This window comes from Paramisgurnus dabryanus, chromosome 13 (assembly GCF_030506205.2).
Source record: "Paramisgurnus dabryanus chromosome 13, PD_genome_1.1, whole genome shotgun sequence".
Lineage (NCBI taxonomy): Eukaryota > Metazoa > Chordata > Actinopteri > Cypriniformes > Cobitidae > Paramisgurnus > Paramisgurnus dabryanus.
This window is the reverse complement of record NC_133349.1, coordinates 14,444,600-14,463,531: the sequence shown is the minus strand read 5'-3', so window position 1 is coordinate 14,463,531 and position 18,932 is coordinate 14,444,600. Positions and strand designations below refer to the sequence as shown.

At 38.5% G+C, this 18,932-nt stretch overlaps 1 protein-coding gene across 1 annotated transcript in view; it reads right to left on the bottom strand.

The window, feature by feature from the left end:
• Window positions 1–10,294, bottom strand: part of tg (thyroglobulin) — a 64,333-nt gene extending 54,039 nt beyond the window's left edge. The window contains exons 1-15 of the mRNA XM_073811704.1: window positions 10,210–10,294; window positions 9,961–10,069; window positions 8,938–9,035; window positions 8,429–8,617; window positions 8,160–8,319; window positions 7,002–7,108; window positions 5,491–5,634; window positions 4,960–5,148; window positions 3,586–4,623; window positions 2,502–3,095; window positions 2,150–2,383; window positions 1,905–2,042; window positions 542–619; window positions 313–413; window positions 96–216 (exon numbers count right to left, since the gene is read on the bottom strand). Coding sequence (XP_073667805.1) covers window positions 96–216; window positions 313–413; window positions 542–619; window positions 1,905–2,042; window positions 2,150–2,383; window positions 2,502–3,095; window positions 3,586–4,623; window positions 4,960–5,148; window positions 5,491–5,634; window positions 7,002–7,108; window positions 8,160–8,319; window positions 8,429–8,617; window positions 8,938–9,035; window positions 9,961–10,069; window positions 10,210–10,294 — 3,385 coding nt within the window. The remainder of the gene's footprint in view (window positions 1–95; window positions 217–312; window positions 414–541; window positions 620–1,904; window positions 2,043–2,149; window positions 2,384–2,501; window positions 3,096–3,585; window positions 4,624–4,959; window positions 5,149–5,490; window positions 5,635–7,001; window positions 7,109–8,159; window positions 8,320–8,428; window positions 8,618–8,937; window positions 9,036–9,960; window positions 10,070–10,209) is intronic.
• Window positions 10,295–18,932: the final 8,638 nt, after the last annotated feature.

The following is an 18,932-nucleotide window of genomic DNA, read 5'->3' as shown; positions in this document are numbered from 1 at the left end:
TAACAGCAAGTTTTATTTTTTGGTTAAACTAACACTTTAACCATGTACAGCCTATAGATAATCGCAATGTATGGAAAGATGAATGCAGACATTACATTGCAGGCCTCCAGATGGACTTGAAGTGGCAGGTTGAATTATTTGTCCAGTTGTAGGGTTCACGCACAACCCCAGTGAACGACCTGTACTGGACTTCTGGAGTACTGAAAACTCACCGTCCTACAGATGCACACACACAGAATTTGTTTATGTAATGACACATGTTTGAATCATCTCCAATGGTTACAACCAAACAAACCCAAAGCAAAGGCTCACCTCGTTACATGATGGACTGTATGTGTATGTGTTATTAGAGCCGGTCTGTGTCCAATCAGAGAGCAGGAAGTGACTCTGAAGCCTCTGGCATGTCGTTTGGCCTGGAGGATATAAATCAATACAAAACAACTAAAATCATTGCCAAATCCAGCCTGTAACAGCTGCAATGTAATTACATAACATTATATATTTAGCTAGTGTAGTTCAACAAAAGATCAGACTTTCTTACACTGCTGAAGAGATGTAGAACGATAAGTCAGAGAGTCGGCGATGTATCTACCCTCCTCATCAACACACCAACAGTGACCTATGATCAGAGAGGTCACATTTAGACCTCGAACACAACTTTATTTCAGCCATGCAAGACTAAAGTCCTATCTACTTGAATGAGGAAAAACAGATATCTCTAAAATCATGTGCTAAAATCACAATTATGCATGAAGAGAAAACAGGATACGCACATCCAAAAAGGTCTTGACCAGATGCAAAATCAAAAGATGAATCAAAAAACATAAAAAAGATGTGCACACTGTAAAAATTCCCTTTTATTTCAAAAATTAAAAAAGCAACGTTTCGGTCAAAGACCGTGTTTGCCTGACGAAGGTCGTTGCTTTTTTAACTTTTGAAATAAAAGGGACTTTTTACAGTGTGCAGACCTTTTTCTGTTTTTTTTTCTAAAATCACAATTAAACAACATTTTTAAAGGATTAGTCCATTTTCTTAAACAAAAAAAAAATCCAGATAATTTACTCACCACCATGTCATCCAAAATGTTGATGTCTTTCTTTGTTCAGTCGAGAAGAAATTATATGACACAAAATTATGTTTTTTGAGGAAAACATTCCAGGATTTTTCTCATTTTAATGGACTTTAATGGACCCAAACACTTTTAATGTAGTTTTAAATTGCAGTTTCAAAGGACTCTAAACGATCCCAAACGAGGCATAAGGGTCTTATCTAGCGAAACAATTGTCATTTTTGGCAAGAAAAATAAAAAATATGTACTTTTAAACCACAACTTCTCGTCTTCCTCAGGTAATGTGACTTATCCAGCGTGACCTCACGTAATACGTCATTACGTCAAGAGGTCATGGATGACGTATCGAAACTACGCCCCAGTGTTTACAAGTGTGGAGAAAGAGGACCGTTCCGACGTTGTTGTATGTTGAATGATACTAATTAATGTCTTTGTGTCAGTTTAAAGTTTAAAATGGTCCGCAAATGTGCATTTTATATATGTAACATGCTTTCCACAGCATTACGCAATTACGTGAGGTCGCGCTGGCGCATCCCAGGACCGGAGGAAGACGAGAAGTTGTGGAAAATGCCAATAATTTAGCTAGATAAGACCCTTTTGCCTCGTTTGGGATCATTAAGAGTCCTTTGAAACTGCAATTTTAAACTACATTAAAACTGTTAAGTGTTGGGGTCCATTAAAGTCCATTAACATTTGAAAAATCCTGGGAATGTTTTCCTCAAAAAACCTAATTTCTTCTCGACTGAACAGAGAAAGACATCAACATTTTGGATGACTTATGCAAGACAAACATAAATTCTTGCATATAAAGCATCGTTGGCAAAGTATGTGTGACCTGTGCTGGAGTAGCACTGGCTGGGCAGCCATTGGCCATAAGCATCACACTGTGGGATGTAGGGTTGGTAGCCCAGCGCTAAACTCTGTCTGTCAATCTCACTGCTCATCAGTTTGCTCTGCCAGTAGAAATGTAGGGCTGTCGAAACATTAAAGTATATTTAATTCTTACATGACTGAACTCATACAAACTTATATATAGAGATACAACTTAAAACCTTAAGTATATAAGAACATTTTGTTTACTGGAGTAAGCAGCAAGTCTCAGCGCCGAATCTGTGTTGCTCAGCAGAGACTGAGTGATGGAGAACTTTGAGGAACGCATCTGCTCCAGCTCCTCAGGGCTCAGATAAACACTCTCAGCCAGGAGAAACCCGTAACCCACGGGCACATGCGAGCTGTTGGAAAGCGAGATGAGCTCCTCGGCCTGTTTCAGGAATTCAGAGACCTCGCTGTGAACCACAGAACATTTGCCTGGACCTGAAAAGCCACAGGAAAGAAATCAAAACACTTAAGGAGGATTCATATAAATTATTAGGAAATAACTAAAAATGTGGGGCAGATATGATGGAACATAAATTATTGTAGCGTAACTCACATTTGGGAATTTGCCCAACAGGAGCCTTGCTGCCTGCTACCAGGTTCCCTTGTTGGTTAACGCACCAACACTGACGCAGATGGAAGCTTCCAAGAGGAACACTGAAGTCTGATATTGGGCCTGGATAACCAGAATCACCTCTGATTAACCTCCATAGAGATAATGGGTTCAGGAAAACTGAAGGTCCAGAAATAACCTCAACGTTTCCATCCAACACGTCAGATGGAATATCAGAGATCTTTTCAAACCTCACCAGGACTGGGAATACTTTGTGGTGCCCAGCTTTGAATAATTCAGATAGGAAACCTCGGAATGTCGCCATTGCTTCTGCATTTCTTGCATATGATCGCAGAATTCCAAGAACTTCTGAAACAGGGAGGTCTTTTCCGGCATTGATGATCTGGATCCACTCGCGGTAGAACTCAAAAGCTTGTTCTGGGGGTCCGTCACATTGAATTTGGTGCCAGCTGCCATCATATCCACAACGAGGTATGTAAACTTCAGAGAGCTGGGATACAGAAGATGGATCAGACAGAACGGAGCGAACTATGGTCAGGAACTGCTGGGCTGCTGTGGCTTGACAGCTTGTGGGACCTTCAGAAGAAAATTATTATTAGATATTATTATTATATTAGAGCAAACATTCAAATTTAAGTGTTTAACTTTTGATTTCAAGCCAGCTGGTACAGTTGCTGTATAATTGTGACATTAGAAGAGCTTGGAATGCTTGGCTGGATTGGGACTACAGAATGTGATTTATGTCAGCTATACTAAGGAAGCTAGGGAAATTGAAAACCTACAGTTTTATGTGTAAAATAAATCTAAAGCAAGTAATATGACTTCAACAAGAAGTCGAAATAGGAAGCACTTTAAGGTGAAGTGTGTAATCTTTCCATTTGTATCATTTACAGTACTTTTACTGCATCGGTTTAATATGTACAGACAACTGTAAGTCATTCGTTGCTAGGTTGATGATTCGAAAGTGTACATGCTTTTGTCTTACAGTGCAAATGAGGTATACATTTGATCTGTATGGGTGTTTTGGATCTGTAATTAAAACATCTGGGTTTAATGTCTGACTCACATTGAAGGGAAGTTCCTAAACTTCCTGAAATATTGAGTTTCGCTCCAGATTGGTCCACACAGAAGCAGCTCTTCCCAACGCATTGCTGTGCTACGTAAGCACCACTGCTCTCACATTTAGGTATGAAAACTTCCGAGCCTGCAGAACTGCTGGCTTTGACTGCAATTGCCATTTGACGTTCCTTCTCACATTGGGACGGGCATCTCCGTCTGTGCCCGGTGGAGCGAGAACCCGTTATCTCCATACCACGAGAATCCACACACCAACACTCTGAGCCCTGACACTGAACTTCCTGGTATCGTCCTTCCTTAGTGCACCGGGGCACATATGGAGACAAGGTGGATGATGCAGATTTACAAAGATCTGAGTGGGATTTTTTGAAGATAGCACGAAATAGTTGACCTAACTGAGTGTTTTCTTCTGCATTGAGTTGTTTGATGGCTTCTCGAAGGGTTGTTAGAAAATGCTGATTCTCAAGAGTCAATGAAACAAGTTTGATCACTTCTTGGTTGTTTTTCAGGTTCACAGAACGACCGAAGGCATCAGAGATCTCTCGGTCTAGATTTAGGCTAGCAGAGTTGTCCGAGAAGGTCTTTGCCAACAGCATGAAGTCTTTTGCAACCTGCGTCAGACCTATTTGACTGAAAACTTGAGTGAAACTCAGCGTACCTCTGGTGCCAAGAGTGCCAGTGAAGTTGAAATTGCCAGCGTTCTTTAGGAATTTTCCTCCAAAGAGATTCTCCTGGAGTCTCTTGGGATTGGGGGCAAGAGCAAGTGCTTTTAGGGCAAGAGCTCCAGAGGGAAACATTCCTTGGAGGACCTCCGCCAAGATTTCTCCGACATTTGGACGCTCTAACTCTGGCAAGGATTGCAGAAGACCAGAGTTGGCTAAAAGCTCCTGAAATTCTGGGCTACATGGACCGAGCAGTGAATGGTTTTCTTTGGAAAATGAGAACACATTGCTTTTGACGAAATCTCCAGCTGGGCCTTTAAAGATCCTGGAGAGGGCTTGTCTCCTCTCAGATGGGCAGTTTTTTACTCCACTGCCTAAACAAACAGGAATCACAACATTAAGCATTGCTGACACACATAACTCTTCTACTCAAGAGAGTATCCATTTTGAGTTTGGTTTATCAGTCACTTGCTCAGTAATATTACTTATATAAATGAATTAGTATATACACTCTTATATAGATTTATAGTATTTGATAACCTGTACATTACCTGCACACATTAACTGATCATATCAACATTTCACGATTAACAAAAATATTGAAAAGGGGGCATCAAAGCAAAAAATAAGTTTATTCAATATTCAAAAAGTACACACACATGATATTATCTAAATCCAATAAAAAATGTAATAAAGGCCACACTCACTACAATCTGGTACTCCATACTGGCGTGTACCAAAAATCTCTTTGCCCTCAGCATCTACACACCAGCACTGACCACCGGCTTGGCACTGGGTCGGCACATACGCTCCAGTATCAGTACAGGAGGGTACGAAAAAATTCCCTGCCTGAGCAGATGATGCACGTTCACTTTCACATGGGGTGGGACCTTCCAAAAACATAAGAAATTAGTTCAGTATTATTACACAGAGACGCTAGTTGATTTCAATGCATTAGGAATGTGGGTTCACATATAAGTTTACCAATACGTCATTATAACGATGCTTGTTTGTGGCCCTGTCTGTGAAATCCAGGCTAAAGTCTCAATCTAATTATGAGATGATATTACTTAGTCAATATTAAAGTAAATTGTATGATTATATTTGAATGTTCTTTGGATGATGTAGAATGATTTTATGTAGAAACCAGTAAATCACTTAAAATGACTTTTGCTGGGTTTTCAAAGACTGGGTCAAATTTATTAAGAAAATAGTATATAATGTATACATACATCTAAATCTCCCGCTAACAGACAGCTGAACAGCAAGATAGCGGCGCTGTAGGATTCGATACATGTTTGACTCTGAGAATGTGTTTTCTACAGTCTGGCCTGAAAACGCTGTGTCATAAACCTCATCCAACAGCAACTCCACACCTGAAAGAAAGAAAATTATACCAGAAATTAATCTACAATACAGCATAAAAAATAGATCAGCGCAAACCAACTAGCCAAACCATAGAAACGAACTGGTTTACTAAAAACAAATCCTGCTTACCTGCTAAGATAAGAATGCGTCTTAGCATTTATGTAGATATTTTCTGCTCTCCATCAAGGTTTTTATACATTTAGTTTTATCATTAACATCTTTTCAGTTTGACAGCACCGATCATTAAATCTTTTACTCATTTAGGCATCTGGGCCTGTTTGCATAAAGCACCTTAAGTTTTTCCCTTAAGTATGACACTTAAGGGGTAAATTCCCCTTACCTTAGAGAATAATTTAAGGGTGTTGCATACAGTATAATCCTTTAAACTGTTCTCATAGGTAAGGGTAATCGTTAAGTGTTTCACAGCAGCGCATGTTTGCCTTTATAAAATACTATAGTTGCCATGGAGATGCAACAGAAAAAACTTAAGCTTTTTGCTGCAACACCCTTAAAGGTGCTGTGTGTAAATTTTAGTGGCATCTAGTGGTGAGGTTGCAAATTGCAACCAACGGATCAGTCCACTGCTCACCCATCGCTTTTGAAATGCATAGAGAAGCTACGATAGCCACCACCGAAAAAATGTCATCTTCGGAGACAACTTAGTAAAAAACATGGCAGAACAAAATGGCAAATTCCACGTAAGGGGACACTCAGTGTATGTAGATCAAAACATCTCATTCTAAAGTAATAAAAACATAACTCTTCATAATAAACAGGTCTTTATACACCCCTAAAGATATAGTTTTGTATATTATTTTGCATTTCTGTCAAGAGATCCTTTTAAAAAATACACACTGCACCTTTAAGTTTAAGGAAAACAGGGCGAACTTAAGGGAAAATTACACTTAAAGGAACAGTATGTAAGAAATTTATATCAATTAATCATAAAATGGCCCTGATATGTCACTAGACATTAAGAAATCATTTTCATTTCAAATACTTATATCACTGACAACAGCAGTCCTGCCAGGATATTGTCATTTAAAAAGTGGAGTTGCAGCCCTCAACTGATGTTTATGTTGTCATTTTGTGTATTGGCCACCAGTTGTGTGATTGCAGTACCGGTTTTAGCCACAAGTTTTGTTGTTGCAATACCAGTTTTGGCCACAATCCTACATACTGTTCCTTTAAGGTTAACAAGGCCTAGGACATTTAAAACTGCAGTGACCTTAAGGACACTTATTATAAAGACCAACCATCATAGGTGAAACTCCCACTTATATGATGTAAAGTACCTTGCAATGCAGTATGGTGACTGATAGTAGCTTGATTCATATTGAACTGTTTCATATTTATCATGAGTTGTGTTTATCACCTGTGTTTGGCATCTCTCTTCCACGACTGTCTGCACAGAAACAATAACTGGAGACCTCTGGGAAAGCTTTTCTGAAACCACTGAATGTCTGGAACAAATCTGGCTTTCTGTTAAAAAAGGAACTTTGGATTAAAGTAATGTTGAAATGTTCATCCACAGCTTGATTTCCATTAAAAATGGGTATGCTGTAGCAAACTACTACAGTAGGCCTAAATTAAAACATTGCATTGCATTTCATCACCCCAACCGCCATAACACAACAATATTAGTCCCATCCAGGATTTAAATGATAGCACATAAGAAAATGTTTTCCATTTGAAGAAAATGTCATTTTAACATTTAATCTGATAAAAATATGTTATGTTTAAAAACTGTGATATTTTGGTGAGTCTTCAATAGAGAAATAGTCAGACTTTTAGCATAAAATGAAAAACGTGTTGGATGAGAGTTGCTGTACTCATACTGGAAATGTTTTTAAAGGATTTTAGAATAGTCCATAGATTGATTAGTACCAAAAATACCCTGATAAATATTTAGTACCTCAGCAAAATTAACCCTTTAGTAGTACCTTAAGTAACTCAATTTAACAAATATTTGACCTTGTCTGTGAAATCCTGGCTAAAGTCTCAATGTAATTTTAAGATTAATAGCATCAAAGTTTGATTTTACTCACTGATGTCAATCTTTGACATGTCCTTTCTTATGGAGGTAATATTAAAGATATAACGTTTTTCTTTCACAGAATGTTCTTTACATTATGTAGGATGATTTTATGTAAAAAACAGTAAATCACAAATCTGAGTTTAGCTTTCACAGACAGAATCACACACTTATCAGAAGGAAACAGCAAATGTTCATCAACACATGTCTAATAAATGATGCTGTACTTCTATCTAGTGGTAAAACATGAAAAACACTGAAGGATTCCTGCACTCTAAGAATTTTAGTACAGAATAAAGGATTTATGTATATAAAAAAATATCTGTATTAACCGAAATCTTATTAGCCAGCTTGTTTTTAATTTCAGGAAAGTTTGAAACAGTATTAAAACTTATAAAACTTAGAAGCATTGCCAGTAATTTCAGACATATTCACATTGTCCTTTATTTAACTGCGAAAGCACACACATTTATTCTGAACTATTTGTGGGTGTCTGACCTGTTAAAGGTGTGTAACAGATCAAAGACCATCCGGTCAGTGGTGTTGACAAACTTGCACTGCACAGGTAAGAATCCTCCATCATCCGAGCACTGTGGTGGGGAGGGCTCTCCAACACCATGAACGATCCGCCGCTGTCTCACCTCACAAGTACCAGGACCTAGGGTTTATTTAAGAAACATTATAGTAAGTTGCCAAAACCTTTATTTAGGGACTCTTTTAAACTGTTTTAGGTAATGCATTTCAGTAACAAAGTTCTGTTCACTCACACTTTGAGGGTTTTCCATTCTGCCTGGTTCCATAGATCTCCATGCCCTCTTGATCCACACACCAGCACTGGGCACATGATGGATCACACTGGATCTGCTCGTATTCACCCGAGTCCAGGCACACAGGTACCAGAGACCTGTCTTCAGTCTGTAGAGCTCTCTGTCTCTGGAGCTGACATGAGGTTAAACCTCAAAACAAAGACAAAACAGGGATTTCAGTGATTTGGTTAATTCAGGAAATGGTTATTGAATAAAATATCTTTATATAAATATATTGCTTAATTGTGTGCACTCATTGCAATTGCATCCCTGGTGTATTTAACAGTATGGTGAAACATGCATCTCCCTTCTTTAAAAGTTAAACAGATCTTATAACACAAATAGCAATCCTTCAGTACCATGCATTTTCAAAGCCTCACTGGCTTATTGTGCCAGAAAATGAAGGTGCATAATTCTGTAACATGGTTGGTTTATGTGATTTATAACAAGGGAAATATAGATGAGCTTACAATGAACTGTGGACCCATTTTGTCGACTACCAGGTATCTCCAGCCCTTCTGCGTTCACACACCAACATTCCCCACCTCCACGATTACACTGAACATGCCTACATGAAAATTCAATGTGACATATCATGAAAAGTGCTATAATTGGGCCCCCAGTGCTTATATCAACCTAGAAAATGTGAATAAGATCAACCCAGTAACTTAGTTTTGGTAAACCATTCTTGGCAAGCATGTGAAAAATTAGGTCATTGAAATTAAGCTCCCCTATGATGTCAGAACGGGATAATAACACCCCTTAATCTGCACTGTCCAACCACAACACTGCTATTTAATGAAGAGATCAACTCATTTGCATTTTAAAGGAGACACCGAAAACAGCACATTTTTGAACACTCCTACAAAGTGTCAATTTTAACATGCTATGATAAATTATCTATACGGTATTTTGAGCTAAAACTTCACATATGTACTCTGGGGACCCAAAGATTTATTTGACATCTTAAAGTCTTGTGAAATGTCCCCTTTAAGGCAATGCCAATGGTACATATCCAAGTATTACCACAGTATCTTAAAACATAAAAATAATATTGCAATACTTTTTCTTATTCGTGATGGGGTCTATACAGCAGTGGTTCTCAAACTGGGGTCCGGGGCCCCCAGGGGGGATGGTGCCAGGGGGGCCCCAATTTTATGACATTTTATAAAAGTATCATGAATTATGTGTAATTAAACCTAAAAAATAAGGCTACTAACCAACAGCACTACTTTGTATAACTTCATATGTTTTGTTTAATTAAAATGTTACATTTTAGAACAGTTTTTTGTCATAACTTTTCTTTGGGGGGGGGCTGGGGGGGCGAAGGAATGCACCATACACAAGGGGGGACGCTTGCGGAAAAAGTTTGAGAACCACTGCTATACAGTATATATTTATTAAGCATTGGAGTTTCTTCTGTCTGTAGAATATTTTCATGTTATTTTACTGCATATACAGTATAAATACTACTATTTGTGAAGTTACTGTACCTGAAGCGCCCATCTTCAGAACACTGAGGAACATGTTCATGCTTCTGTTCTGCACCAACAGCCCTTAAATGCTCACATTGACTCAAAATCTCTGTCTCCAGCTGGTACTCTGATGACAAAATACAGGTTAATGGGTTTCTTCAATGATCCAAACTCAAACACAGACAAGGCAAGTTTTAATCAAAATTCGACAATAATCAGTAGTTCGCCAAAAATCGACATTGCGCTTACCAAGCAGGCTGATCTTACCTGAGATTTTGCCACATGTCAGACAGAGAATCCCAAGCACTGTAACCGCTAGAAAAAGAAGCTTCATCGGTTCCACGTTGTGCATCTTCTTAAGGATGCGAGAGCACTTCTAGCAAAAGCCACAAGACTGGAGCATCTTATATACTATGGATTGGAAGTGCACTGTCATACCTGTTCAGCAGTCTATGTTGTTTAATGATCTTTACTATAAAAACACAAACCTCTTCAACCTGGTCAAAGAACATAGCAGTGAACAAGAACATCAGGAGGATTCTACAGTAAGCAGCCAAGCGTGAACTTTTGTGAGTGCTTCTGTGAAAAGTAGGGCCAGATCATCCAACCCGAATGCTTTTAGAGAAAGAAGCATTGTTTAGAGAAAGAACACTTAAGAAAGCCAAATCTTCATTTTTGTAATGTGAAACACATTTGTATATTTAACACGTTGTTACGGTTATGCGCCTGGCCCGAAGTTAACTTTTGGTCTGGGTTTGTTTATTGGTCTGGTTAGTGGCTAGACTGACCTCTGGAGCAAATATCTTGTTGAAAATAATAATGGTTCAGTTTCCTAAAGACAATGTGGGAGATGGCGTGCATGGATCATTGCTGTTTGAAGAGAGGTTTAACAGCCAAGCAAGAATTCAAGGATCTGTAGCTAACATTGTATAATTTTACAAAGTAGTGTTAGCTCATTGTAGTAGTTAATATGCTTTAGCTATTATTATTATTTTGCTTATTAGAAAGAGTCTATTCTAGAGCGACTCTGTTGTTATTGATTCCATGCGGAAGTCTACCCGAAGTTAAAGGGACATTCCACTTTTTTTGAAAATATGCTCATATTCCAGCTCCCATAGAGCTTGGTTAATTTCAATGGCAGGGGACTATTTTTAGGCAGTGTGTAATATCACTACATCTGCTGCAGCCATGTTACATCAGCAAAGTCCTTGATTATTACGCCAGAATGAGAGTATAGTTCCTAACCTTATCTGCCTTGAAAATCACAACTTTTAATTTCCGTTGTCTTAGTACACGATTGTAAGAATCTAAAAGATGTACCTTTCCCACACCCACTAGTTAACTTGTAAGCAAACCAAATATATATCTATATATCCTATTTAATTCACATTATAAGTTCACATGGTTTTGATAATCCTTTTCATAGTGGCATCTTCTCTAATCATATATTTTGATGACAAGCTCATCCTGTCCTTAAGGTTAAATATATACAATGCATATTATAGAAATGCTATGTGTCTGGTTTTTCCATTGTATAACACACTGTTTGTTTTCTGGCCTGTTCAGTTAAAGTTTTCCCCAGTGATTAATGATTTTACATTTGCTATGTTTGGAAAATATCCTTTGGTTAACTGCAGGTTGGATATTTTGGGAATATGTGTCAGACCGTACTTCCCTGTTTTTATCACTTCCCCTTATGTTTGTTTGGTAAATTAATCATACAATTATTGGCTAGACGGATTCGTCAATGTTTTGATCACAAGATTGTGCCAGACAACCCAGGTGACTAATGTTTCCTTTTTGCATCCTATATAATGTGAAGGATGTCTAATAAAATTTTGTCTATGATTGAAACTGCATCTCGGTGTCGGTGTCTTTCATGGTCCTCTGATATCAGATTTCTCTGCTGCTCACCTCAGATCCTCACCTAACATCCTAGGTACCGAACTTGAAAGAAAATCTCATACTCCTAGACCTGCTTAGAATTAGATTCTAACAGTTGGGCGCTCGTCCGGCGAAAGAGGGGAACATCCTCGAACCGGAGACCGAATTTCGAACACCGCAGATCGGGGAGGACTCTACAAAAAGGGGGTAAGTGTTGTGATATTTCTAATAAATTTGAAATACAGCGCTTACCCCTGAGTCCTAGGAGGACCTGTATCTTGTTGACTCGAGTCAAGACTGGTTAATCTACTCGGCCCAGTTGGGGCAGGTAGTGAAGTTGTTTTCGTGAAAAGGGGGAATTTGGTGATTCAAATCCTCATGGGGCTGGAAGTTGATTCTACCAGCACACGAAACGAACCAAATATACATGTTTGAGCTCATTGTATATTTGGGATCGTGGTGTTGATAAATGATTATTTAATTAAAATATTGATCGAGCGCGGCCCAATATTTTTTAATAAGCTGATTTGAAATAAAACTAACATTGAAAAAGCTATCATCTGTATAAGCTATCTGATTGAAAAAATTGTGAACAAACTTTGAACAAAACAATTTGATAAATGCTGAATAATTAAACATCAAACGATCATTGTCTATTTGAATAAAAATATTGAATAAAAACTGAATTAATATTTTACTGAATATATTGAAATCGGATTTTTGCATATTTGACATAGTTTACAAAAGTAATGTCCAAATTCTATTCCTAATACGGTACGGACAATGGTTGAGGCTGAGCGGAGGAGCACAGAAAACCCGGGTGTCTGTCTATTGCTTTGTGCTTATTGCTGTTTGTCTATTATTGTTGCTGCTATTATTTGTTTACATTGTGTTGAAGATGGAGGATTCTGTCACGGCCAGGCAAAAGCCTGATGATTTTATGTATACAAATAATAGAGGTTTTTATGTTGAACTGTACGTCAGTAAGTTAACGGTTAGTAATTTAATAACTTTACATCAAAAAAACCCCAAAACAAGATGCGCCGCCATATTTTATGTCGAATAGTAGGCTACCAGCCTAAGTTTACCGTTGCCACAAATCACAGTAAAATACGTGAACGCTTTACAAAGGTATGCACACGTCACAGGGGCAGATTTGTGCTATTTTGTTGAAAACATTGGAGAGCGATGTATTAAAATCAAAATAAAATAAAAACATAATTGATACGTGCCGTCGTCTGATTTGAGAAAACCATGTGAGTGGAATGAGGGGACTGCAGCCTCTCGTCATCCACTCACATGGGAAGATCATGAATATCAGGATATGCTTTTGATCAGATGCGCGTTTTTCTAAATAAACGGTTTGGCATTTGCCAGTATTTATCGTTTGCATTAAACAGAAAGATAAAACCAAATGAAACTGCCTCTAAATTTTGCACACGTTGGAAAGCAGTATGAGTTTATTCTAGACTACCGATTGACAAAGTCTGAGTGCGCTGTTAAAAAAATATGTTGAAAAATATGAATCCTAGGCAAGAGTAAATCATAAGGTTACAACCACTAATCTGTTGGATATAGATGTGAGTAGATTGATTTGTGAGTCTGATGCATCCGGTGACTTTTTCTGTTTAAACTGAAAATGCTATGTTTTCAGGGCAAGTCTCATCAAACGGGAAACAGCTTGCTCAAGCACCGGAAAGGAAACTGAGATTTGATATACTGTGTTAAGTATGCGGACAAAGGGGCCACAGGCAATGTGACTGTCGTTCCAAGGGGGGCGCAATTTTAATCCAACGGCGCCATCACATAGACAGTCAATGCAACAGCCACAGCAAGTACATCAGAAAATATCTGACAGTAATTTCCAGACAAACTGGTATAACAAAACACAATGAAGAAGTTCACATTTATTTGATATTTGATAATGATAATGAAAGTTAACTTTACTTAAATTTAATGGTAAAATGCATATATTTCTCTTGGATACTGAAGTATTATTAATGTCTTCATCTGAATATGAGGGACCAACTACTGATAAATTTGCTCTTTGGGTATTCTAGAAACTGAAATGTTCTGTCCCATTACACCACCTCTGGAGGTAAGAGCTCCAGGTGTCAAGCCATTTTTTTCACAAATTTCACATCATACCAGATGGTTGTCTTAATTTGCTCAGGCGAGACATAATGCATAACTTAAATATAGAACATCAAATTTAATGATTCACATGTTGTTTTCTCTTTTATGTCATGTTTACAGACATACATTGATCCTCTGCCTATGGGGGAGGAAGTGAGAAGGCCGACCAAGACCCAGTAACCGCCCGCATACCACAGACTGTAGACACTTTGATTAACTCATGCCTATGGTCTCAGTCAAACAAAGATACAGGTTTCATTGATATGAAACCATACAAAGTTAAACTTAAAACCTGTGTACATTACACAATATCCTTTGTCAAAAGAAAAGGAAGATGGCATTAAACCTATTATTTACAATTTTGTTTACCAAGGTGTCTTCATACATACACGCCAAACAACACACCGATTAACCCGGTGGTGAATGCTGATGGAAAGACATGATGTCTTACACAAGAATTAAGAGCAATCAATAAACTGATAATTCCTCTGTCTCCAACTGTTCCAGATGTGCCGACTGTCATAAATTTTATACCATGCACACATCATATTTCTGTCATTGATTTGTGTGCTGCTTTTGTCTCTCTGTTCCAGTGCATCCAGACGCACAGCCACTGCTAGCCTTATAGGATAGGGGGCGCAAATACTAAGAAGGGTATGCTGAATCACCATCCGTCCTCTCCGCTGCGGTGAAAAAAGACATTGAAAAAAAAAAGATTGACTTGCTGTCTTCAGTTTGCATTCTGCAGTATGCCAATGACATCATGGTCTCTGCTCTGACTGAAAAGAACTGTGAGAAAGCCTCCATTATTGTCTGCAATATTCTGGGGAATGCTGGTTTCAAAGTATCAAAAGAAAAGCTCCAGTGGGTCAAGCAAAAGTTCTCGTACCTGGGTCACGTCATAATGCCAGGTCTTCGAAAAAAAAAAACCCTCCACAGGTCAGATTGAACTGATCCGGAAGATGAAATTCCCATGAACTGTGTAACAGCTCCAAAGTTTTCTGGGGTTCATAAACTTTTGTCGCTCATGGAAACCTGAGTGTGCTGCCCATGACAGACATTTGCGGAGTATGATTGATCACAAGGATTCGCCTGCATCACTGATATGCTGGACTGATAAAGCAGAGACTCATTTCATGGCACTGAAACACGCCATTACTGTGGCCCCAGCTCTGGGCCATCGAACTATGCAAGGACTTTTCACCTGCATGCGCGAGAGGCGAATGGTGTGGCTCTGGGTATCCTTTGGCAACAACAAGGTTGCACTTATAGGCTAGTGGCATATCTGTTTAGAAAACTAGATAATGTAGTTACAGGTATGCCTGAAATGTATTTATGCAGTGGCTGCTGATGTTCTGTTTGTACAGGTGGCTGAGAGAACGAGGCTGTCACAGTCAATGACTCTACACATTATATCAAGTAGGTACATTTTTACACAACACAGAACGGCACAGAGGCGATCTGGGTATGAGACACTGTTGGCAACCAAAAATGTATTGATCCAGCCCACTTTTAACATTAATTCCACTTTTGCTGGGAGTTTTGGGACTGGTAGACATGACTGAGCACGATTTAAAACATAACTGCATTTTGAATTGACCACTTCCTGTTCCTCTAGGGCCGATTAAATGGACTCGCCCCTAGATGGGGGGGGTCAGATCTATATGGATGGCTCATATGCAAAGCCATCGGATAGTGTCTACCTGTGTGGCTATGCTGTGGTGTCGGATACTGGTGAGGTTATTGAAGCCTTTGCTCTAAAATACAACTCAGCACAAGCTGCAGAGTTGATAACTCTAAATATGTTTACTCTAAATTTTGTAAAAACATGGGAAGCCTGAGATTTTAAGACAACTGATGGTAAGTCCTTTTTCATTTAAAAATTCATAATAATTCATTTAAATTTGATAGGACGGTTCACAAAAGCAGTACAGCTACCGTCTGAAGTGGCAATAGTGAAAGTAAAAAGTCATGGATCAGGAAATGATCTGTGGGAAATAAGAAGAGAAGAGGAAGCTGCCAAAGCAGCAGCTCAAGCTCAAATTGAATGACTATTTGAGTATGATGTCAAAACCGTCACTTGCTATGGCTGTGCAAGTGACTAATATGATATTGACATAAAAAATGTACAGAGTCAACCGACGCAGGGTGACCTCGAACACTGAAGCAAGCGTGTACCAGATGAGAAGGGAGTCATGAGAGACGAGAGAGGGAGAGTAGTACTTCCAAAACCGGGACTGGTAATTTTAATAAGATATTACCATGGTCTATCACATACCAGTAGTAAAAAGTTGACTCAAGCAATAAATCTGTTTCATTATATTGCAGATGTAAAGAAAACCAACAAATTTGATTTTCAACTCATGTCTAACCTGTGCAAAAGTGAACCCGCCTCGAAAAACAAAAAAGATGCGTTGCCACACCCCGAGGCACCTTTTTAACATGATTAGATTGATTTCACACGCATATCGCCGATTGGAAATCTAAAATATATTTTTTATCATAAAGAGGATCCGCAAACTGTAGTTAAATTTTTGACAAAAGAAAATTATTCCTTGTTTTGGCATACCGAAAACAATTGAATACGACAAAGGGACACCTTTTGTGTCCAGAGTAATGTAGCTCTTAGCTAAAGCGTTGTCTATTGATTGGCATCTTAATATCCCGTATCACCCACAATTAGCAGCTGTCATAAAGAGAACGGATGCGAAAATTAAACAGAGGATAACCAAAGCTGCGTTAGAAACGGGAAAGAAATGGGTAGATTTGATACCTCCTTTATTATCCAAAATAAGAATGACCCCATCTTCAACCAAATAATTGTCTCCATTTGAAATACTAATGGGCAGGCCTTTCCCCACCCCTTGGGTGAAAGGCCGTGCTGGCATTTCTTCCCCAGGTGACCTGGAGCTGATACAGGAAGACAACGTGGTGTCCATAATTGAGAAATTGAACTCTATCTGTGCTAATGTTTCTTTATCTCCCCCCTCAGAAAACCCTACTCATTCTTTTGCTCTCGGACAGAGTGTTCTAATTAAGAGTCTGAAACCGACAAGGGTTGGAGAGCCAAACTACTACGGCCCAGCCAAGGTGATTGCTATCACCAGGACCGAGGTTCTGACTGATCATCAGCCGCAGTGGATTCACGCCTCGAGGCTGAAACACCACTCTGCCACGGATCAGGACACCGGAGACAAACCCAAACAACGACTGCTATTCACGGAGATCAACGGAGAACAACGAGTGAGAGATCTTGCTGGAAGCTCAACTGCCAGAAGGATTCGAACCGTGTACAGTGACCGAAGCTTTCATCATCTTCAGCGAGCACATTGTGAAAGCAGAGCAAAGAGAATTGGAAGACAACGAAACCATCACACAACCAACCCTGCAAAAGCGATTCGTGGATCATATGCTGTGGTATATGTTTATTTTGAATGATGATGATCTGAAAGTTTAAAGAAAAATAAATAGATAAATGGTTTCTTGGGAAAAAAAAGGGTTATTTAGGAAATTGCTATTTGTAACAATTTGACAATTGGGAAGAGTATTTTAAAGTATATGAAACCAGTGCTTTCCAGATGAGTACCATAACCCTGTTATATGCCGTGAGAAATTGAGGGTAACATTAACTGTGCATGCCATAAATAATATATCTGGAGTAAATGGATTAGTGATAACTCGACCATAGAAGGTGAACCCAAATGACGTATGATGCAAATTGTGATTTTCAAACATGAAGCGAATGCATTTCTATTCTGATATAGGTGTGTGGGATCAGATGTGATCCACTATCGTGTATCAAAGGGGCCATTGTAAGAATCTAAAAGATGTACCTTTCCCACACCCACTAGTTAACTTGTAAGCAAACCAAATATATATCTATATATCCTATTTAATTCACATTATAAGTTCACATGGTTTTGATAATCCTTTTCATAGTGGCATCTTCTCTAATCATATATTTTGATGACAAGCTCATCCTGTCCTTAAGGTTAAATATATACAATGCATATTATAGAAATGCTATGTGTCTGGTTTTTCCATTGTATAACACACTGTTTGTTTTCTGGCCTGTTCAGTTAAAGTTTTCCCCAGTGATTAATGATTTTACATTTGCTATGTTTGGAAAATATCCTTTGGTTAACTGCAGGTTGGATATTTTGGGAATATGTGTCAGACCGTACTTCCCTGTTTTTATCACTTCCCCTTATGTTTGTTTGGTAAATTAATCATACAATTATTGGCTAGACGGATTCGTCAATGTTTTGATCACAAGATTGTGCCAGACAACCCAGGTGACTAATGTTTCCTTTTTGCATCCTATATAATGTGAAGGATGTCTAATAAAATTTTGTCTATGATTGAAACTGCATCTCGGTGTCGGTGTCTTTCATGGTCCTCTGATATCAGATTTCTCTGCTGCTCACCTCAGATCCTCACCTAACATCCTAGGTACCGAACTTGAAAGAAAATCTCATACTCCTAGACCTGCTTAGAATTAGATTCTAACAACGATGTAACTACAGAAGAGTCAAGTTTTAAATAGGAAAAATATAGAAAATCTTTGGTTATTTTTTAGTGCGATGCTTATGGTCTAATCAGATTCTATGGATTATGCTAAGCTATGCTAAAAGTGCTAGCGCCAGACCAAGAGATCAGCTGAATGTATTCCAAAATGGTAAGAATCAAATGTTTAAATCTGGGAAAGCTGGAAAATTTGTATATTTCAAAAAAGTGAAATGTCCCTTTAAGTTTGGACCACCAACGCCGTTTGCCGCTGAAACCATCTATAACAAAAATAACAATATACTAGGCCACATATACAAGTGAACATTTGAAGTGGACCAAAACCTTTCATAAAGGTTGTTTTAAATTTTTGAACTTATTTGATCCACTAGTGTAGTATCAGTTATGCACCCATGAAACAAATTTGCTTTGGAAAAACTACCAAAAAGAAGTCAACATGTATG